The sequence below is a fragment of the Pecten maximus genome, chromosome 14 (genome assembly GCF_902652985.1).
Source record: "Pecten maximus chromosome 14, xPecMax1.1, whole genome shotgun sequence".
In the NCBI taxonomy this organism is placed as follows: domain Eukaryota; kingdom Metazoa; phylum Mollusca; class Bivalvia; order Pectinida; family Pectinidae; genus Pecten; species Pecten maximus.
Window position 1 is genome coordinate 12023470 of NC_047028.1, and position 23231 is coordinate 12046700.

At 37.1% G+C, this 23231-nt stretch overlaps 3 protein-coding genes and 7 non-coding genes across 10 annotated transcripts; 3 read left to right on the forward strand and 7 right to left on the reverse strand.

The window, feature by feature from the left end:
- Positions 1-4021: 4021 nt before the first annotated feature.
- On the reverse strand, positions 4022-4092 carry Trnap-ugg. The gene has a single exon. It is a non-coding gene; the product is annotated as a tRNA-Pro (tRNA).
- Positions 4093-5028: 936 nt separating this feature from the next.
- Trnap-ugg lies at positions 5029-5100 on the reverse strand. The gene has a single exon. It is a non-coding gene; the product is annotated as a tRNA-Pro (tRNA).
- Positions 5101-5904: 804 nt separating this feature from the next.
- Trnah-gug lies at positions 5905-5976 on the forward strand. Its single transcript has one exon. It is a non-coding gene; the product is annotated as a tRNA-His (tRNA).
- Positions 5977-8719: 2743 nt separating this feature from the next.
- Positions 8720-8791, reverse strand: Trnap-ugg. The gene has a single exon. It is a non-coding gene; the product is annotated as a tRNA-Pro (tRNA).
- A 3050-nt stretch (positions 8792-11841) lies between these two features.
- Positions 11842-11913, forward strand: Trnah-gug. Its single transcript has one exon. It is a non-coding gene; the product is annotated as a tRNA-His (tRNA).
- Positions 11913-15658, reverse strand: LOC117341676. Its single transcript, XM_033903541.1, has 3 exons — positions 15250-15658; positions 14747-14910; positions 11913-14363 (listed from the first exon to the last, which is right to left on the reverse strand). The coding sequence occupies exons 1-3, from the start codon at positions 15567-15569 to the stop codon at positions 13936-13938; spliced, it is 912 nt and encodes a 303-aa protein (XP_033759432.1). The 5' UTR covers positions 15570-15658; the 3' UTR covers positions 11913-13935.
- Positions 13351-13422, forward strand: Trnah-gug. Its single transcript has one exon. It is a non-coding gene; the product is annotated as a tRNA-His (tRNA).
- A 4799-nt stretch (positions 15659-20457) lies between the features above and the next one.
- On the reverse strand, positions 20458-21588 carry LOC117341749 (spore wall protein 2-like). Its single transcript, XM_033903612.1, has one exon. It carries the CDS (start codon positions 21586-21588, stop codon positions 20458-20460), a length of 1131 nt encoding a protein of 376 aa, XP_033759503.1.
- A 223-nt stretch (positions 21589-21811) lies between these two features.
- LOC117341750 (octapeptide-repeat protein T2-like) lies at positions 21812-22294 on the reverse strand. Its single transcript, XM_033903613.1, has one exon. The coding sequence runs from the start codon at positions 22292-22294 to the stop codon at positions 21812-21814; it is 483 nt and encodes a 160-aa protein (XP_033759504.1).
- A 606-nt stretch (positions 22295-22900) lies between these two features.
- On the reverse strand, positions 22901-22972 carry Trnah-gug. The gene has a single exon. It is a non-coding gene; the product is annotated as a tRNA-His (tRNA).
- Between the last annotated feature and the right edge of the window lie 259 nt (positions 22973-23231).

The window sequence follows — 23231 nt, forward strand, 5'->3', positions numbered from 1 at the left end:
ATATTGTATCCGAGACCAGAGTTACGTGTACATTGTATCCGAGACCAGAGTTACGTGTACATTATATCCGAGACCAGAGTTACGTGTATATTGTATCTGAGACCAGAGTTACGTGTACATTGTATCCGAGACCAGAGTTACGTGTACATTGTATCCGAGACCAGAGTTACGTGTACATTATATCCGAGACCAGAGTTACGTGTATATTGTATCTGAGACCAGAGTTACGTGTACATTATATCCGAGACCAGAGTTATGTTGTACATTGTATCCGAGACCAGAGTTACGTGTACATTGTATCCGAGACCAGAGTTACGTTGTACATTGTATCCGAGACCAGAGTTACGTGTACATTGTATCCGAGACCAGAGTTACGTTGTACATTGAATCCGAGACCAGAGTTACGTGTATATTGTATCCGAGACCAGAGATACGTTGTACATTGTATCCGAGACCAGAGTTACGTTGTACATTATATCCGAGACCAGAGTTACGTTGTACATTATATCCGAGACCAGAGATACGTTGTACATTGTATCCGAGACCAGAGTTACGTGTACATTATATCCGAGACCAGAGTTATGTTGTAAATTGTATCCGAGACTAGAGTTACGTGTACATTGTTTATATATTTGTCATAACACCTGTTTATTGTATCCCTATTTACCTGTACTTTACCTGATAGAATCATTCACTAATTAACATTATCTACACTTTTGGCGTACGTCCACACGCTGTCTGAAGTTTCCGATATCCACGGTTATTGTCGGCAGGCTCTGGTAGGTCTGGAACATGAGATCGGGAACCGCACGCTATGTACGTAAGCTGGACGCCATGCCGAGCATGACCGACTACAATATATAAGCTTTTGTAAACAATTGTCAAGTTACTTTTTCTATCAGCGCATATGTTCCCAACTTGAAATTTTGGAATTGAACTGATCCAAAATCTAAATCAATATTTTAAAGACGGAGGATTCAATCTAATTTGGCAAACACTCCGTCAGATGTTGTTTGGATCCTTGAACAATTCATTCAAATGTAAAACGTAGTTTCTGTGTTATGACGAACAACTTACAACTTCCCTGTGAAATAGTCCGAGCTACAGTATTACTAGCAACTATGAGAAATATCCCGTGTTATGACTTACAACTTCCCCGTGAAATAGTCCGAGCTATTACTAACAACTATGTAAAATATCCCGTGCTATTACTAACAACTATGTAAAATATCCCGTGCTATTACTAACAACTATGTAAAATATCCCGTGCTATTACTAACAACTATGTAAAATATCCCGTGCTATTACTAACAACTATGTGAACTTGTATTCGGGGCTATGATAACAGTTCCGTGATATAGCTATTGTCAATAACTCCGTAAAGTAATGATAAGTATTTATATATTTTGTGTTTTTAGACACAACAAACATATCCACATTCTGTCGCGAATATCGTGAAAAGCTCCCTGTAAAATAAGAAGAGATTTGGCGGAATCGGACAACTCTATAAAATAATCCGAACTTTGGCGGTTGGGACAACTCTCTAAAATAATCTGATCTTTGGTAGGTCGGACAACTCTGTAAGATAACCAGAGCTTTGGTGGGTCGGAATTCTCTGTAAAATAATCTGATCCATGGTGGAATCGGACAACTCTGTAAAATAGCATGATCTTTGGCGGAATCGGACAACTCTGTAAAATCACATGATCTTTGGCGGAATCGGACAACTCTGTAAAATCACCCGACTTAGTTCCGCGGTTGTTGTAAATAGTTTGGAGGCGTTGTCTCCTCGAGACTTTTATGCCCAGAGTAATTCCGATCAGCCACCATTGCTGAAGAATCATATTAGCTGCTATTGTTTAGTAAGATTAATGATATACTATTGGTGAGTGTCGACGAGGAAAATCTATAAATCTATAAATCAAGCTTAACAAGCTACATATATTACTCAGTACCCCTGGGTCAGGACCTTTGTACTTAGTACGAGCAGGACTGTTCTCTAAAAAGAGAATTACAAACCGTAAATATGTGATATTAAGTACCTCCGTAGGTTAAAACTAGATATCACTTTCTGTTACTTTATTACACGACCGTTCTGCGCAGAACCGGAAACGGTTTGTTTTAACCATTATGTAACTGGCACCACATTGTTGGGTTACACCCACCATATATATTTTTGCTGTATTTAATAAGAATCTTAGCATGTGCGTCAATTCGATTCACTTCAAATTGATTATTTTTACTAACTGTTGCCAGATATATAGAATACATGGTCAGTGTCTTAAAATATAAGCTGTATTTTTGGCTCGGGACAGAAAGGCGAGCCACTTTTGTCTTTCTTATTTCTTTACCCTCGACAAAATACAGCTTATATTTTAAGACACTGCACTATGTATTCTCTATATATTTCCAAAAGGACACGGGTGTTAACGCTGTATTCACAGAAAGCTATATTCTATAAAATATTGACAAAACACATGATACATATACAATATCCATACACCAGAACAGAAATAACGCAGGTTTTAAAATGAGTAAATTAATTCGTTGGAATCCATTTAAAGGGTAAATGACATCTCTCAGGGTAAGTTTTAAAGCAGTCCTAGCGATAATGTAAAATATGTACCTGTAGAGATCGAATATAGAACTATACACAGCCGTACTGGTTCATATCCCACATGTACGGACTAAGGACGTGCCATCAACCTAATTAAAAAAACTTGCCCGTGTCGAATATGGGTACTGCATTTTGTGTATAACTGCTGTGACAACAGGCGAGGACTCAACACCTGGTTAATGGGACATCAAACATGTATTTCTCTCATGTAACCTCAATATCGAATTATATTTCTAAATAGAAAATATCGAACTTATATAATTGTACAATACTATTTGTACCTGGAATTCAACCAACACTTCAATACAATTAATTCGATAGTTAATGATACAGTTTTAGATATAATCATTTTATAAATTTTAAGATTTGATGATTTTAAAATGTCTACTTCTACATTCATTCTGTACTTCATTCGCTACTCCGAAAAATTACCAGAAAATTGATGTTGCTCTCAACACAAGCTAAAATAAGAAAAAAATATCAAACTTACTTTGGCAGTGTCTTTCTTTGTTGTATTTTCGACCGCTCAGCGTTCTCAACCCGTTTTATGTAGAAGTATATAATTTACCTGTATGATACCTGTGTAGCAATGCACCTTTCCAGCTAAGCAACGTTCGATAAACTTATTTGTGATAGGTGACGAGAAATATCGATTTCTCTATCGTCTCTCCAACTTGGTAAAGACAGAAAGCTAACCCAGACCGGAAATGACGTAATCGATAGACCACAATCCATTATGTTTGAAGAACACTTAACTTGCTAATACGTTCAAACAGCCTTCTGTTCTGATCCTGGATATCCTGGATATTCCTGATGGCGGATTAGCTTGTACACTAGAGATACTGGAGGATGATGTTGATATTTCCGGGAGCGAACACCAGACCGAGATGATAGCTCGGATGACTGTATGGCATCAATAGAAACAGTACTATAAAATGACGTATGTTGTGCCTCACATCGTGTCACCCCAGAAAGTCCAGCGTTTGTCCTTAAAACGTCGTGGTCGTCATGATAACCCATCAGGATTTTATAGGAGCATGATAAACGACGAATGTATACATGGCACTCGACAGAAACAAGGATGAATTGTATAACGGTTATATAAATGTAAACTCACTCATGGCATTTGTTGTTGTTTGTTGGAAGTGTTTGTTGTTTGTTGGAAGTGCTTAGTGTTTGTTGGAAGTGTTTAGTGTTTGTTGGAAGTGTTTAGTGTTTGTTGGAAGTGTTTAGTGAGTTTTGGAAGTGTTTAGTGAGTATTTGAAATGTTTAGTGAGTGTTTAGAGAACTTAATCGAATCACTTGTACTTCCTGTGTGATGAGAGTTTTCGATTGACAACAAAGTTAATTGTAAAATGTAATGTTGGAACATCCCTGTTCTATCGACGAAACCAAAAATAACTTGGGCTTGTCCGGGATTCGAACCGGGACCTCTCGCACCCAAAGCGAGAATCATACCCCTAGACCAACAAGCCACTTAAAAATTAATATTCATTTAAACTTAATTAACTCTAAGATTACAAATATATTAACTGTGCAATATGTATATTTCTTAGGATTGACAAAATAAATCATATATAGCATGCCAGAGGAGAGGACCTGTTTACCGATAACGATACCATTGCCACGTGTTAAATACATATAAGGGAGGTAACTAGTACTTTTTACTTTTGGATTTAAAACAATATTGTTCAAAATCCATGATTGCGAAAATGGAAAATTGCATTATCATAAAAAAAAAAGAAAAAAAAATGAAAAGAAAGAAAATGAAGCTGTCCAATAAAAGAGTTTTAAACGGGTTGCTTTTAAATTTTGTGATGAGTCTTTAAGATTTATTGAAAGTGTCTGACTATTCAGCTATTACATATGGCGTGGGAAGTTTATTCTTATCGACAGGTGTATGAGCCGGTTCAGCACCATTTATCATATGGATGTATCGAATTAATGAATTAACTAACAAAAACTTTAAGAGATACAATTCTATTGTTTTCTTGCAGTTGTCTTCTTTACTTCTTTCAATTCTTAAGTTGACCAGCAATCATTTGATCAAAACACAAGGAAAACGATTTTGTTCAGATACACAAAGGAATCGTCGTTGCTCACATATTTTTTACATCTACACGCACTTGGAACTTTAACACTGTGTCCGCCAATACAGCCGTGATCAACCCAGGTGTATTTTATATTATTTGTATTTAATGATTCGATCGAAATGACACATGTCTTTAATTTGTAGATGAAGAAGTGGGATGATGATGATGCCCCCCCCCCTAACCTTATTTCCAGTTGAAATGTAAAAAACAAATTCTTTTGCGTTTATTACTGTACAAACAAAACTAATCTCCACATATCTGGTACACGTATCATTTCTGATAGGCTATCGTTATAATTACAAAAACCAAAAATTTAATGGGCTTGTCCGGGATTTGAACCCGGGACCTCTCGCACCCAAAGCGAGAATCATACCCCTAGACCAACAAGCCACTTACACAAAACGTGTTCAGTAGGATGATATATAGCTGAGACTACAAATATTTTAACTACATTAAAACTTACGTTTATGATAAAATATGTCATAAATCTATTAAAAAGTAAAGGGAGTATAAAACATGTACTTCGTATTGGGTGACAGTAATGTCTACAACATAACGATATAGTCAGATTATAGGCCAGTGTCCGGTTTGCCACGTTTACACATGATGCGAGAAGGGAGGTAACTCGTACAATCTCGAAATAGACAATTCATTTAACTGTCCCAGACCACCAGGGGATTTATTTGATATCAGATTCCTATGTTCGTGTTTATAACATGCATAGCCTTATTCGTGATATGATATGTATATCTTTATTCATAGGAAAGCATTCAAATATAATACATATGTGACAATAAAATAATAAGAACATAAACTTACACAATACTAGTACAATAAGAAGAGTATTAATTATTTCATCTAGGAATTCCAATATACACACACAAATTATATTTACCGCGATTTTTTTTAACCCTTGTTAAATTCTATGTTTGGGAGTGCGCAATGAAGGAAAAGACATTTTTGACCATCATTTATGAGAACGACACGAATTGATGACTGAATTGGAACATTCTACATTTTGTATAATATGTCAATAAGAATATAATGGAAATTGATAACACAAAGCGATCAAAATTAAACATCATATCTTTATATGTATTTTAGCTTTTTGTTATCCCTGACTTCTTAAATTGACCATATCTTTGGGAAATCAATACTCGTACTTGGAACATGGCGACTGTATCCGCCAATACAGCCGTGATCGTATAGTGGTTAGTACTTCGCGTTGTGGCCGCGACAACCCAGGTTCGAATCCTGGTCACGGCAGCGAGCTGTGGCAGTCGCTGTTACGGCACGGCGGATTGTTTTTGTCAATTTTCATTGATATTTTTTCTACTAGATGATTCAACTAATAATTCATAACTTCGTCAAGTCTGCTATGATAGTGACACACTTTTCATGACAAAACTGGTCTTTTTTATCATATACATGTAATATGTCTACGCCATAAATACCATCTTCAATAATTTGACATGCTAATTGCCTCTATAGAGTCGTAACCTATCAAATTATTGAACTCTTAATTAATTAACAGTATTCTATAATTTTGATGTTGATAGAAAAAAACAGGTATGTCGAAAAATTGACCCCAGCTAACATGAAATGACGATATTTTGTGCTGTAGTAACCATAAATTACATTTATTGTACAGTTTATCCAGGGGGCGGTCATGGGTATGGAATGCGGTCACTGGCACGGGATGTGTGTTTTTTTTTTGTTTTTTTTTGTTGATGAGAAATGCCATTATACATGTAAATTAACTGTGTGTATCACCATTATATCTATATGTTTGTTTTTTCTTTATTCATATTTGTTCTTCCAATAAGGTTTTCCCCTCATCAATTAGGATTAAACATTTCTATCTTTTTATTAGATATTAAATTTCATGTACATTTGTAGGGTACTTAGGATTTGTATACATTTGTCGTGCTATTATGTGTTATGAATACTTATAGTCAATAGACATATATGTTTTTCTCCTTTTTCATCTGAGCATTATTATTGTTACATTCTTTACACTATTATAGTGTCGCCCCGAACACATATCGGATCCTCATGCATCTTCTCTTATATTTCCTCCAAATATCTTTTTCCAGTCGTCCTGGTTTTTCCTTTGTTCTATTTCTGTTCCTAATACGTCTTTGCTTTCTCTTTTCTCAAATTTCTGTTATCTCTCTATCTCTTCCTCTTCCTCTTATGAATATGTAGCTTCCTCTGGCCACCTTCACACGTATTTCTCTAGTTATTATTTTTATCCTCCTTAGTGGGTTGTTGCACTGATACGTGGAGGTGTTCCATTGGTACCTTTTACTGTAAAACACATGGTATTGGTAAACGTGTAACGTACCTCAAAAATAAGCATCATCGTGGTTGAGGAAAATAGTTTGAATATTGGCGGTAAAATGTCGATCCATGCGAGATGAGAATGTTGGATTGAAAGAGTTGTATTTGCCTTTATAATAAGTGCGAGTATGGAAGTTGACGATCTTTGGTTGTAAGAGTATCTCATTTAAGTATTGAATCATACCTTGACAGTAGTTAAGTCTTAATAGACACGCTGTTGTAGTTTATATCTCCGGTAAACACGTCTCGTATGGCGGCCGCCATCATGTTTTTCTATAGCGTATGTGAACCGGAAGTGACGTAAAAGTGCGGGAGTTTCAAACATAGTATGCGCGAGGGCGCATTCGATAAGGGTATAAAAGGCAGAAATTTTCGGCATCTTTACCACTCTGTCAGACGACCACTCTATCAGACATTTCTATCAGACGACCACTCTATCAGAACCATTCTTAAACAGAAGTAATGGCTTCATTTGACCCATTGGTGAGTTTGGTCATAATCTAAAACGAATATTTTATCCAGATTCGGAATTAAGATAAATCATATTTCTATAGTCTTGGAGCAAATGTTCCAAATCTGGAACACTGTATATTTCAATACTAATACTATATAACAGGAGATGCTGTGGATTTCTAAAGTACTTCAACTCATGAAGTTGTGTGAATGCTGGACGTAGTATTTTGTACATATTATAAATTATAAACTTGATCCAATTAAATATTGAACTTTATTTCAACTCTTTGTTCTTTGTACTGTGGTAGAGTTGACACAAAAGGATCCATAATTTATGTAACAAATGGTGCAGCAACCGAAACGTTACAAACGGTTATACTTTACCGGCAAGTGTGATTCTTTTTTGATTTGTTTAAAACAGCTGTGTATTCAAGTGTACTTTTCGTTTATCTAACATGTATGCAAGTCTTTGTGAAGCAGAACAGTATAGTTTTTCTTTTATTACTTAAATTTGTGCTGTCATGTGATGACTTTGACAGTCGTGTAATTACTGTAAGTAATTCTACACCTCCTTATTCAAGTAGATATCAAAATCAAACTGTTAACTTTGACCATTTAAAAAAGTGTATTAATTCACTAATTATGTTTGTGTTTTTATGCTTTCGAAATACCCAGATTTAGACTTTCTGTTATATTGTAATCAAGAAATGCCTTTGAATATTAATTATGAAGTATTCTTATGTGTTCAACATTTCATAAAGGACAGTAACAGGTTTTAAGAAGTCAATCGATTTATATTTTAAAGTAAAACGTGTATCCATTGTGTCTTAAATGAGAATGTTTATCCTTATAACTTGTTTGTTATATGCGTTATACGTTATTGAATGTATGCCATTAATGCTTGTGTTATTTTGTACATTTGTTTTTCTTTTTTATTGCCCATCCATTAATTATCTCTCTCTCCCTCTCCCCCATATCTCTTCCCCTCACTCTCACTCTCTCTCTCTCTCTCTCCATCTTTCTATAAAAGTATATATCTATTAATCAATACTAAATATGTATTTTATAGCATTTTGTAATTATTTATATGGCATTGTGTTAGGAGAGGGCGTTTATAAGTTGTAATAACTTGTGCCCAATCCTGTTGTAAATTTGTTACAATAAAATACGTTTAAACTAAACAGTTTATCCGAGTCGTATCCAAAAATGTAGCGGGCTTGTCCGGGATTCGAACCCGGGACCTCTCGCACCCAAAGCGAGAATCATACCCCTAGACCAACAAGCCACTTCTGTAAAGATGTGTTCAGTTAATGACCCTAAAAACTATAGACCTATAACAATTGTCAGTTGTCTTGGTAAGTTATTTACATGTATATTGAATGAAAGACTCCAAAGGTACTCCGAAGAACATAATGTTATATCGGAAAACCAAGCTGGCTTCCGAAGGAAGTACTCTACTCTTTAAATTTCCTTACAAACATGATGAAAAAAAAAGCTTTATTGTGTATTCATAGACTTTGAGAAAGCATTTGATAAAGTTTGGAGAGCAGGCCTGTGGAATAAGTTATTAATTAATAATGTGAATGGTAAGATGTACACTGTTATATATAATATGTACCAAGGAATTAAGTCTAAAATTAACTTAATGGTCAAAAATCAAGATTTTCCCCGTGCAACATCGGATTGAGACAAGGGGAAAACTTGGCACCTTTTCTTTTTAGCATATATCTCAATGACGTAGAAGATTTTTAGCTCAAAATAATATTAAAGGCATTGAAAGTCTTAGCAATAAATTTGAAATGGAACTTCGTATATATATCAAACTTTTTATCCTACTATATGCAGACGACACGATTTTATTTTCTGATAATCCTACTGATCTACAAAATCAGCTTGATATATTTAGTGAATACTGTACTCGATGGAAATTAAGAGTTAATAGTGATAAAACAAAATGTATGGTGTTTTCCAAAGGAAGATTTGTCAATACACATGTCTTCAAATTCGAAAATGTCGTAATTGAATGTGTGAACAAATTTACGTATCTTGGTACAGTATTTTCAAAGACATCTTCATTTAATGATGCCAAGAGTCAGAATATTAAAAAAAACCTCAATTGCGATGTATGATGTTTTGAAAAAAGGAAGAAAGTTGAATTTATCGACCAGGTGTATTTTTGAATTGTTTGAAAAAACAGTGAAACCAATTTTGTTAAACGGTTGTGAGATATGGGGTTTTACAAATATACAATCAATTGAGCGTTTTTATTTAAAATTTTGTAAATTACTATTAGGTTTGAAAAAAAGTACACCAAGTTACATGGTACACTGTATATGGCGAACTGGGTACAAACCCACTTGTAATTGACATAAAAATAAAGATGATTAATTATTGGTTAAATATGATTATATCAAAAGAAAGTAAATTGAATGTTGTAATGTATAATATGTTATATCATGTATTTATTAATGAACATAGAGTTGTTCCATACTTAAGTTTTATACAAAATATTTTAAATGATTGTGGTCTGATGTATATATGGAATTCTCAATTCCATAATAATTTGAACCCACAATGGGTTAAAGCTCAAGTTAAGCAGATATTGTGTGATCAATTTTTACAAAAATGGAATATTGACCTTTTTAATTCATCGATGTCAGTCTGTTATAGAATAAATAAAAAAGAGTGTAATTTTGAAAAATATTTTGATATATCAAGTGACAACGACAGAATTTTGATGTGTTGATTTAGAACAAGTAATCATAAACTCATTGTGGAAACTGGTAGATGGAATAATGTAAATTATCAAAATAGAATTTGTCCTTATTGTGATACCAATGACATCGGTGATGAATTTCATTATCTATTAAAATGCCCATTTTTGACTTTGGAAAGAAAATTATATATTAATAAATACTATTATACGATACCAAATATTATAAAATTTTCACAGCTAATGAACTCTACAAATATCAAAACATTAAGAAATTTATGTAAATTTATCAAAGTTCTGTTTAAAAAAGTTATATAATTTGTCCTCCTTATATATTGTAGTTGTTGAATGTTGTAAATATGTTTCTCTATACATTGTATTTGTTGAATGTTGTAAATATGTTTCTCTATACATTGTATTTGTTGAATGTTGTAAATATCCTCTCTCCATACATTGTATTTGTTGAATGTTGTAAATATCCTCTCTCCATACATTGTATTTGTTGAATGTTGTAAATATCCTCTCTTCATACATTGTATTTGTTGAATGTTGTAAATATGTTTCTCTATACATTGTATTTGTTGAATGTTGTAAATATGTTTCTCTATACATTGAACTTTTGTAAAGAGATTGAATAAAGAAAGTTGAATAAAGAAAGTTGAAAGGTAAGTTCTATAAAGTCCGTAACTGGTTAACATCATTAGAGTGTGAACAGGTGATAAACATTTAAGGAATATGTAGCATGTCTCGGAATCTAGCAGCATTATAAGGGAGGTAACTCGAACATACGTACGCTATGTATAACTAGTATACGTACAGATTTTTAACTCCATGTTAATTATTTCGTTACACATAACGATCCATGTTCAAGTTCTTTATTATCGTTGAGTCTTCCGACTTATCGATATCACACTTAATATGGATTATCATAACAATGTCACGACAATAAAAGATAAATAAAAAAGGTAGATAGATAATTACATGACAGAAACAATACAAAACTAATCAAGGTAATAAAGTATTAGCCGCTTATCAATCTAAACATGTTTGACTTTTTAAAATGATAACCTATCAAACATTTACTACGTGTATCACAATAACATGGGCATTTAAGTATAAAATGAACTTCATCTTATTCTTTCTATATTATTTTGTTATGCTCTGACGTCTTTATTACATGATTTTAAAATCCAATATCAGAGTTTATAATCTTTATTCAATACTTGGATATTTCCAATTAAGCTCTAATTAAACCGTTTCATCACAAGTATTTTTACGTACAGCGTTAACTGTTAATAAAAGGTAGTATGTATTTTTAGATCAGATCACAAGCCCATTCTGATTTATATTTTGTAAACATTTTGATTTATCTAATTAGCTGTGTGGTATTTATCAATTAAGAACATCTACAGGCATAATGTTGGTGAGTTATTTATTAAAATCAAAATCGACACCAAAAGTGAATCGAATTCATTTCAATATAATTTTGATTAACATTTATCATAATCATTATTGTTCAATGTTTAAACTAAAAGTAGCACATGTAAATGAAATTGATTGCATCATAATGATGAAAGAGTACAAATTATACGTAGTATGGTCGATGTTTATCCGCCAATACAGCCGTGATCGTATAGTGGTTAGTACTTCGCGTTGTGGCCGCGACAACCCAGGTTCGAATCCTGGTCACGGCAGCGAGCTGTGGCAGTCGCTGTTACGGCACGGCGGATTATTTTTGTCAATTAAAAAAAATCTTTTATATAATCTATTAAATATTTTTCTGCTAAATGCTTCAAATAATAAATTACAACTTCATCAAGTAAATTCGCCTGCTATGATAGTGAATTACTTTTCACTACATTACTGGTCTTCTCTATCATACAATATGGCTATTCTAAAAATTCCGCCAGAAGATCATGACATAAAGACATTGTGACGTCATAACTCTCTAAAAATGAAAAACCAAACAGTCTGAGCCGAAATCGCATGTATTGTCAGGAAAATAATGTCAGAGTTTCGTTTCTTTTCTCGTGATAATCAGCGATAACTAGAATATTTCACCAGTATGTAATATAAAATTTTTAAAAGTCGTCAATAATTTGATATGCCAATTGCCTAGAGTCGTAACCTATTAAGTTATTGAACACGTTCATAAACTCCGTGTTATACACCCGAGTACAAATATATTTATAGAAATTAAAACATAGCATGGCGTAACAGTATTTACATCAATATGATATTGAAAACGAGGTGTGAAGTATTGATGGCAATTTTACAATTCACCAAACACCGGTGTCAATAACTTATTCATACCAATAGTTCTACAGTGGCCCGAGATAACACGTATCCCGAGGTGTGTAAATGAATGGGAATAACAGGTATGTCGAAAAATTGACCTCCGCTAACATTCTTCTGAAAAAGAAGTGTTACATTTATTGAAGGTGTACATGGTTGATATCGTTGGTAAGGACGATATTTTGTTCTGTAGTAACCATAAGTTACATTTATTGTACAGTTTATTGGAGTCGTATCCAAAATTGTAGCTGGCTTGTCCGGGATTCGAACCAGGAACTTCTCGCACCCAAAGCGAGAATCATGTACTGTCTTCCTTAAAAAAGTTATGTAACTTTATCAAAAAAATCAATTTCGTATGTTCCCCGGAGTAGATATTTTAATTCAAATATAAATTTACATCTTTATGATACTTTCATCCCTCTGTATATCCACGCATGGTCAAATAAAATGAAATGAAATGTACATAATGCTCTACTAGTCTCGCATTCCCCAGACTCTCGTCCTCGCTCGAGACTCAAACGAGAGGCAGTCTCGAGCGAGGGACGAGAGTCTGGGGACTGCGAGACTAAACGCTCTACATACACATAAGTACACTACATATAAAGTGTATCTGTAATGTTGAGATCAAAGATCAGGTCAATAGATTGTGATTTACTTCAAAATGCATATTCTGAGGAAAAACGTTATTGTCATTCTGTAAGTATTGTGGTACTTACCAAATAACAACTAATCTAACAAAATATTTTGCTGGTATCACTGAACAACGTGCACGTGGTTTTCCCAGACTGAAAAGACCGGTCTATTATTAGAACGTCGTTACTGTATCCGACAATACAGCCGTGATAGTATAGTGGTTAGTACTTCGCGTTGTGGCCGCGACAACCCAGGTTCGAATCCTGGTCACGGCAGCGAGCTGTGGCAGTCGCTATTACGGCACGGCGGATTGTTTTTTTTTCTTAATTCTTATTTTCTTCCTATATATTTACCAGACAACTTATTAAAATGCAGAAACCGACATGATTGTTTCTTTTTTATAGATGTATATGATATAATGATGTGGTATAAAGAACACTTCAGATCTGAAAGCGTCAGTTGTCAGGGGCAAGTTCCTATGTATGATTCGTACGACATCTACAATGTATAACAGCGTTGGATGGGGACCATACTGCATTTACAAGTAAAATTATATATAAAACTCCAATGACAAAACACATAAACACCTAACCATATAATGTAATCAGTTAAGTGTATTGGAATTGTGAAAAAAATATCAACGTCATTATTTTATTCGCAAGAGTGAACGACAAAGTCCCTAACACTGGTGAAAACACTGTTCAAATGACAAGAACTAGGGCTCGCTACTCCCGTACCATTATCATGATCGGAGACAAAATGAAACACCTTAGCCAACAACACCACATTCAGACTATAGACTCGGACGGTCCCACATGTGTCGGGTCCAGTCGGAGATGTCGGTTTCCGTTATGGGTGGATGAAGTCGAACCGGAAATTGTCGGGAAAACGTCATCCACAGATGCGTCAAAATCTGCAAACAGACTTCCGGGCTGTTGTTGGACGGCTATTCTCTCTCGTATCACACTGAATAGGTGATCAAAGTTCGGCCGACATGGATTGAGGGGAGGAGCCGTGGACGTGTCTTTAGACTCGATATCGTGTTGCATGTTGACGTATTTCCGGTAGGTGAGAATTTCGAGTTGATCTAAGGCGTATTTCCTTGTCCTGATCATGGTCAGCAGGCTCTTGGCATCTGTGGCAGTCTTGATGTTCGTGAACCGTCTGTGGTATAACGTTCCCTTACGTCGGACGTCCGCCTCGGCTTCTTCTGTCACTAGAATGTCAATTTTGTTTTATAGTGGGTTATTGCTGCCTCATCCACAGGTATCTACACATTTGGTTAGTGTTTATAGAAAAAAAACATCAGTCCCTACTTCTAATACATCAACAATATATTGCATTCGAAAAACCAGAAATGGAAGGGAGCTTCGATTCACTTTGAATTTCAGTTCAATATCAAATGCACACAAACTTCAGTAAAGTACTTGGGTTTAAAATTCTTAAATATCAACACTTGTTATTTTTTTGTGGTCCTAACGGAACACCATAGTGATAAGATATCGTGTGGTGACTTGGTAACAACAGCTACATGTTAACGACATATATGTCAACATTACGTGTAATGTAAATGTTTGTTTATATTACCCGAAATCTTACCGTTTGGAAACATGGATATAAGCTCTAATTTCTTGAACTGAACTTCCTCGTCCAGAGCGATCTCCCTAACATCTATATGTTTGAGCATGCGCATCACCTCCTTTATTTCAGCGTCGATCTGGAGAATCTCGCGCTGTTTCCGGTCCAACTTCAACTCTTTCTTGCTGAAAACGGTTTGAAATGAAAACACTTCAACTATAGCTGTAAAGGTTTCAATTATTTTCTGCTACAATTTACCTTCATTATTCTATGTTTTGTTTTGTTTCTTTTGTGTTTTTTTTTGTTTCATTTGGACAGCTGAAATGTTCATGTATCTTTGCACTCGATATTTACTTTTTAGTTTAAAACTTACACATTAACCACAATTACAGGTTTTTAATTATTTTTATGAAAGTGTTCCATTTTGATACTGATCCAATAGGAGACCTCCTATTGAACTCCTAAAAATAAAACAAAACAACTGTAGCAATAAAACCTTATCGACTTGTACTGGTGAATTTTACCTCTTCCGCCTTAGAAGTGAGCTCAGTTTCCGCCGTTTACGTCTACAGTCGACACTCTCTGATGTGACATCAGATGACGAGTCGTGACAGGACCCGTCTGTAGTAGAACTCGTCTTCGCCGAATCAGATCGACCTGTCTTTGTTGGGACCGTGCCAGCTGATTCACTCGAGGTAATAGAACTCATGTTCATAACATCTACATCGCCACTGGCAATCCGGTTTGAATGCTGCCGAAGTAGCCTCCGTATGAGGGACATCGTCCCAAGGGAGACAATCACTAAAGTAATTGTTCCACTGATAACGTAAAACTGAATCCTCATGAAGCGTTTTGACACTTCATATTCCAGAAAAAATAATCAGACGTTGTTGATCCGTCGTCAAGTTGTTTATGGGGTTCGACGTCAAGTGACGTCACATACAATAGCACTTCCGGTGATTGTTACGTCAAGTAAAAAGGGAGGTAAGGCATTTTAAAACAAGAAATGTACATTTGATGATGACAACATATTAATTTTGTTAATAAACGACAGCATGGGTAAAACATCCCCCCTTACTCAGACTGCTTGTATAGTGTGGAACGAAACTACGTCTTGACAATTTGACAGCTGACTTGGATTTCGCCCATCGCCGAATAGTGAATGGTCATCAGGACTTTTTTCATTTAACTCTTTACTTGGCAAAAGAAACCGACGACTTCGAAAACTCGCACAGAGAAAGCTATTTGTGTTAAATAAACAAAAAATATGCTTAAATGTTAAGCATATACCCGTTTATTTCTACACTATGACGTATGTTCGTGTAGGCAAACTGGACTGGACTGAACGGCGATGGCCAGGTAGCAGTAAATGGTAAGAGTTCGGAAGGCACGGTTCGCTCGTTGCATTTTTTCTCTCCTTTTACATTTGGCGTCCAATCAAATACCCACGAAGGGTGATAGAGTGTCTTGTGTGTATTTCCGGGTTGTAGGAGGGGGTATTTAGTGGAACTTAACGGGCTGAGCGTCGGTGGTCAGGCATCTTCGCTAGCCAATAGCTGAAATGGTTACAGCGTTAATAAAAAAATCGGAGGTCCCGAGTTCGAGTCTCGGTCGTTGCATTTTTTCCAATCCTATAACTTAGGTACACTTGTACACCATGACATCGCAGTGACACTAGACAAAACGTATACACACTTGTAACCATAGCATCAGAATGTGCATCACGTCTACACTGATATAACTAAACAAACCTGTACATCATAGCACATATACATACATTATGGTATGATATCTACCAACGTGATTATGTGTGTTGTACGTCAGTATGATTTGGGTGTGTTGTGCGTAAGCCTGATTTTGTGTGTTGTACGTCAGCATGATTTTGTGTGTTGTACGCCAGCATGATTTTGTGTGATATACGTCAGCATGATTTTGTGTCTTTACGTCAGCATGATTTTGTGTGTTGTACGTCAGCATAATTTTGTGTATTGTACGTCAGCATGCTTTTTTGTGTTGTATGTCAGCATGCTTTTGTGTGTTGTACGTCAGCATGATTTTGTGGGATTTACGTCAGTATGATTTTGTGTGTTGTACGTCAGCATGATTTTGTGGGATTTGCGTCAGTATGATTTTGTGTGTTGTACGTCAGCATGATTTTGTGTGTTGTACGTCAGCATGGTTTTGTGCCAGTACGTCAGAATGATTTTTGTGTGTTGTACGTCAGCGCGATTTTGTGTGTTGTACGTCAGCATGATTTTGTGTGATGTACGTCAGCATGATTTTGTGTGATGTACGTAAGCATGATTTTGTGTCCGTTCGTCAGCATGATTTTGTGTCTTTACGTCAGCATGATTTCCTGTTAACCAGTAATATGATTGACTAGGAGTTCCTCTTGTTTGATAGTGGATGTTATTATGAGAATTTTTGTCGATATCTTTTGTGTTGTTGTTGCGGACTTTTCATCACGGATACAATGGCTGTTTTATGCATGGCAGCAGAACTGACAAGAAGTCTATAAAATATGTACAATACCCTACATAAAATGGTCGCTGAAAGGCTGACGGGCGCGATCCCTCAATACCTATCTGTGGGCGAGTGTCGCTTCATGTCTCCGTATGAAAAGCCAGACTTATAACCAAGTCTCTGATCAACTTTTAAACTCAGAGACCGAGGACAAAACAAAAGAGAGATATTCCCTTAGCTGTCATTAAACGAATATGGAGAGAGATGGTCTATTGTTAGAACCTGATACATAAAGCACGTGCTCTATACCTAGTTACTGTAATTAAATTAAGGTTTTGTTCTTTTTATAAAACATGCTTTATCCCACTTTGTGTTCAGCTCATATGCTGATATGGCCTATGGAAGCATTGTTAACGCCAATTCCGTGTTATAGAAGTGAAATAATTTGTTCTTTATTGTGTACTTGATTGTATCGATATTTGTTATATTTAATTATACATTAGGAGTTAGATAAAAGTGAACCTGTCGTATTATTTGGTTCTAACTACTACATCTAATGAGTTCCACCAGGTAACAGAGAGGATGTGTTTTTTTATCGAAAATGTTCATTTAGGCTAATCGAACGCCCTGGTAAGTAGGCTAATCGAACGCCCTGGTACGGCGTGTGGCACGCTGATGAAAATATTGAGCAGGACCCAGTTGTTCAAAAGGTGACTAGTTATCACTTGATTAAAGAAAACCTCATTTTTACTTTTTCAAAAACATGTGGGCGTATTCCTTGAAACATGTAGGAAGAGACTGAAGATTACTGTAGTTTTTTTTTAAACTTTGTTAAGTTAGTTCTACCAGAAAAAATTCTATCGGGATTTTGAAATTGTTGTTCAACTACGATTAGCCTAATCACCTTTTGAACATACTTGGTCCAGTATCAAGACCTCTGAACATTTCCAGCCACAGAGAACTGCATACGTTGAAGACAGCTGAATCAGAAACAATGGTTTCTAGAGCAACAGCGGTAAGTGATTTTGCTGATTTTTATCCCAAAATGCAAACATGTGAAAAACATAAGTATTAACAATTTTAAGGCAAATATCATTTTTGTATAAAACTATGATCGCACGAAGACCTTAACACGTGTATTATATCATCCGGAAATACTGATGTCAGTTTTTTCGTAATCAACAAATATTAACGCCGATCTTTTGTTTCAGGTTTTTACCTAGATAAATAAATGATAATAATAAAAAAAAATGTAAATATAAATAATAAAATGTAAACAGATGTTTATCTGTTATCCAAATTGCATTCATATCGACTGTATACCAGCATCTGGTAACAGTTCATCAACCATTGGATGACTGTCTAATTGTATTCATATTGACAGTAATCTTAAAATCAGATATCTGTAGTTGTACGACCGTGATATCCTATCAGATATCTGTAGTTGTACGGACATGCTTTCCTATCAGATATCTGTAGTTGTGCGGACGTGATTTCCTATCAAATATATGTAGTTGTGCGGACGTGATATCCTATCAGATATCTGTAGTTGTACGGACGTGTTTCCCTATCAGATATCTGTAGTTGTGCGGACATGATTTCCTATCAGATATCTGTAGTTGTGCGGACGTGATATCCTATCATATATCTGTAGTTGTGCGGACGTGATATCCTATCAGATATCTGTAGTTGTGCGGACATGATTTCCTATCAGATATCTGTAGTTGTACGGACGTGTTTCCCTATCAGATATCTGTAGTTGTACGGACGTGATTTCCTATCAAATAACTGTAGTTGTACGGACGTGATTTCCTATCAGATATCTGTAGTTGTACGGACGTGATTTCGTATCAGATATCTGTAGTTGTACGGACGTGATATCCTATCAGATATCTGTAGTTGTACGGACGTGATTTCCTATCAGATATCTGTAGTTGTACGGACGTGATTTCGTATCAGATATCTGTAGTTGTACGGAAACGATTTCCTATCAGATATCTGTAGTTGTACGGACATGCTTCCCTATCAGATATCTGTAGTTGTACGGACATGCTTCCCTATCAGATATCTGTAGTTGTACGGACGTGTTAACCTATCAGATATCTGTAGTTGTACGGACGTGATTTCCTATCAGATATCTGTAGTTGTACGGACGTGATTTCATATCAAATATCTGTAGTTATACGGACAATGATTTCCTATCAGATATCTAGTTGTAAGGACGTGATTTCCTATCAGATATATGTAGATATCGATAGTATGATGGATGGTTTTTCTTTCTGAAATCTCCAATTGTACAGACTGTAGCGAGTGATTCTGGAGGTTCCATCCTCGATGTGTAGATAATGTTAGATTTTCCTGTCATTATCATTATTTAATTCAATATATCTTGTATAGAACGTCATCACAAAAGGTATTCATTTTACGCTGGGTTTCCTGATAATGATAAAATCGACATCGGTGTACTGAGTAGCGCTTAAATTGTCGCTGATGCTTAAAACGTGCTTTGTATTATAGTAGTATTAAACTATTGTTTACAATTTTATTAGACTTAATATCGTTACCGACCATAGACGTTAATATGACTTCATTGTTCCTCAGAATAAAGGACCATTGAAGTTTGAATGCACAATTCTGTTTTGGCGGATGGGATTTGAATAGGAACTCGTTATTGTGTCGGAAGTATACATGCGTGTCAATCGGCGCTCAAGAATAAATCGAAATTAAGGATGACAATATTGCGTGCGCATGTCCTATTCTGGCCACGTCGATGGGACACGAAGTTCCTCTCTGCGTTTGTTTCTTACAGAGCGCCGGCGCTTGATTCTCAACGTTTTCGCCATTCGCGTTAAAAGCCTAGTTCGAGGTTGTTATGATATCCACGGCGAGGCTGTAATAGTCCCCGCTGTTATCATACATCATTTTCATGTGACATACCTGTCAATAACTGACGAACCATGAAATTGACATGTAATCAATTTCTGTTGTTTAATGTTGTTGTTCAATATAATTCAAACCATCTGTGTCTATAAAAAGTCTTATTTGAAAGTCCCATATTGATGTGTAATATGTGACTTTAAGTAGAAAGTAAAGTACAAACTCCCATCGCGCCAATGACCTACACAGCTTGCGATGTTCGAATACAGATTGTCCTGACCACAACACTTATGAACAGGCTGGAATATCATGAAAATCCTTAGATGTTCTTCATTTATTAAACTTTATTATCCATTCTAAAAGATTTGATTAAATTTCTTTCCATTACACAGTTACATGCAACAGCGTTCAAAATTGGATTGTATCTGTGTATCCTTCCGTCCTCTCCTCCCCGGCTTCCTCCATTGTTCCTTTCTCTCCCCCTCCTTCCGTCCTCTCCTCCCCGGCTTCCTCCATTGTTCTTTTCTCTCCCCCTTCCTTCCGTCCCCTCTTCCCCGGCTTCCTCCATTCTTCCTTCCCTCCCCCTCCTCTTTCCGTCCTCTCCTCCCCGGCTTCCTCCATTGTTCCTTTCTCTCTCTCTCCCCCACTCCCCTCCTTCCTTTCTCTCCTCCCCTCCTTCCTCCATTGTTCCTTTTCTCTCTCTCCCCTCCCCTCCTTCCTCCATTGTTCCTTTTTCTCTCTCTCCCCCTCCACTCCTTCCTTTCTCTCCTCCCCGACTTCCTCCATTGTTCCTTTCTCTCTCTCTCCCTCCCCTCTTCCTTCTCTCTCCCTTTCCTCCTTCTTTTCTTTTCTTCCCCATTTCCTTCCTTCCCTCTTCCCGCTTCTCCATTTTCCTTTCTCCTCCCTCCTCCTTCCGTCCTTTCCTCCCCGGCTTCTCCATTGTTCTTATTCTCTCCTCTCTCGTCCCTCCTCCCCGCTCTTCCATTTTTCCTTCCTTCCCCCTCCTCCTTCTTTCGCCTCTTCTCCCCGCTTCCTCCATTGTTTCCTTTCTCTTCTCTCTCTCCCCTCCCCTCCTTCCGTTCCTCTCTCTCCCGCTGTTCCTCCATTGTTCCTTTCCCTCTCCCCCCCCCTCCTTCCTTTCCTCCCCCTGCTTCATGTTCCTTCTCCTCTCCCCCCTCCTTCCTGTCCTTCTCTCCTCCTGTTTCCTCCATTGTTCCTTTCTCCTTTCCCCCTCTTCTTCTCCTCCCAGCTCTCCTTCCTTCCTCCTCCTCTTCCTCTCCCGCCCCCCTTCCGTCCTTGTTTCTTCTTATCTCCCCTTCCTTTTCCTTCTCTCCTCCCCGCTTCCTCCATTTCCTTTCCTCCTCTCCCTCCCCTCTTCCTTTCTCTCCTCCCCGCTTCTCCTTGTTCCTTCCTCCCTCTCCTTCCTCCTTTCCTCCCCGGCTTCTCCTTTTCCTTTCCTCCTCACCCTCCTCCTTCCTTCGTCCCTTCTCCCCCGGCTTTCTCCATTTTCCTTTTCTCTCCATCTTCCTTCCTCCTCCCTCCTCCCCTCCTTTCCACTTCTCCTCCTCTCATTTCCTTTCTCTTCCTGTCCATCATCTTTAAACTTTCCATGTCTTATATCATCCTATCTTATCTCTATCACTATCGAGTGCTTTATTTTAATATATTATCATGTCTCCATCCCTCCTTGTTTGTCTTCCCTCCCCTTTCCTCAAGTTCTTATGATTCTTAAATCCGCCTCCTTTTTCATTTGCCACCATTTCCTAAAGTGTTTTTACTCTTCCCGTTAACACTAATATTTGTCCTTTCTCTCCTCCCTACTTCTCCATTGTTCTTCTCTCTCCTCCCTCCCCTCTTTCCTTTTCTCCTCCCCGGCTTCTTCCATTTTTCCTTCCTTCCCCCTCCTCCTTCCGTCCTCTCCTCCCCGGCTTCCTCCATTGTTCCTTTCTCTCTCTCTCCCTCCCCTCTTTCCTTTTCTCCTCCCCGGCTTCTTCCATTTTTCCTTCCCTCCCCCTCCTCCTTCCGTCCTCTCCTCCCCTCCTTCCTCCATTGTTCCTTTCTCTCTCTCTCCCCCCCTCCTTCCTTTCTCTCCTCCCCGATTTCCTCCATTGTTCCTTTCTCTCTCTCCCCCTTCCTTCCTTCCTTGCTGTCCTCCCCGACTCCCTCCATTGTTCCTTTCTCTCTCTCCCCCTCCCCTCTTTCCGTCCTCTCCTCCTCGGCTTCCTCCATTGTTCTTTTCTCTCCCCCTTCCTTCCTTTCTCTCCTCCCCGGCTTCCTCCATTCCCCCCCCCCCCTCCTTCCGTCCTCTCCTCCCCGGCTTCCTCCGTTGTTCCTCCCCTCCTCCTTCCGTCCTTTCCTCCCCGGCTTCCTCCGTTGTCCCCCCCCCTCCTCCTTCCGTCCCCTCCTCCCCGGCTTTCCCCATTCTTCCTTTCTCTCTCTCCCCCTCCCCTCCTTCCGTCCCCTCCTTCCCGGCTTCCTCCATTCTTCCTTTCTCTCCTGTCCATCTACCTCTAAACTTTCCAAGGATGTCTGAATGGATGTAATCGTATCTATAATCAATAAGCAACTAAATGGAGATGAGTTTATTTTAAAGTGAATAGTGTAATTATTGTTGGGATCACTGAAGGTTAAATGTGTATCTACCCAAATTGACCGAAAAGAGTGTAGAATTATTGGAAGAAAATACAGCATTCACAATGGCCAAACAAATGTGTTAAGATGCTGGTATAACATATTTTTGCGTCAAAAATCAACATGATGTATTACTTTCAAAGATAACTTCTCACAATGCGTTCAGTGGTCCCTAAAGTTATAAATATATAAAAAAAAATCCGCTGCCGTGACCAGGATTCGAACCTGGGTTGTCGCGGCCACAACGCGAAGTACTAACCACTATACTATCACGGCTGTATTGGCGGGTAAATATCGACCATTCTACGTATAAGTTGTACTCTTTCATCATTATGATGCAATCAATTTCATTTACACGTGCTACTTTTAGTTTAAATGTTGAACAATAATAATTGTTATAAATGTTAATCAAAATAATATTGAAATGAATTCGATTGGCTTTTTGTGTTGGTTTTGATTTTAATAAATAACTCACCAAAATGTTCTTAATTGATAAACACCACACAGCTAATTGAATAAATCAAAATGTTTACAA

What these genes read in the sequence shown, in the direction of transcription:
- LOC117341676 (XM_033903541.1), bottom strand. Translation starts at nt 15,569, where the DNA reads ATGAGGATTCAGTTTTACGTTATCAGTGGAACAATTACTTTAGTGATT. An exon ending in TCACTTCTAAGGCGGAAGAG is followed by an intron (nt 14,911 to 15,249) that starts GTAAAATTCACC and finishes AACCGTTTTCAG; the next exon opens with CAAGAAAGAGTTGAAGTTGG. An exon ending in TATATCCATGTTTCCAAACG is followed by an intron (nt 14,364 to 14,746) that starts GTAAGATTTCGG and finishes TTGACATTCTAG; the next exon opens with TGACAGAAGAAGCCGAGGCG.
- LOC117341749 (XM_033903612.1), bottom strand. Translation starts at nt 21,588, where the DNA reads ATGGAGAGAAAAGGAAAATGGAGAAAGCCGGGGGAGAAGGGACGAAGG.
- LOC117341750 (XM_033903613.1), bottom strand. Translation starts at nt 22,294, where the DNA reads ATGGAGGAAGCCGAGGAGGAGAGGACGGAAAGAGGGGAGGGGGAGAGA.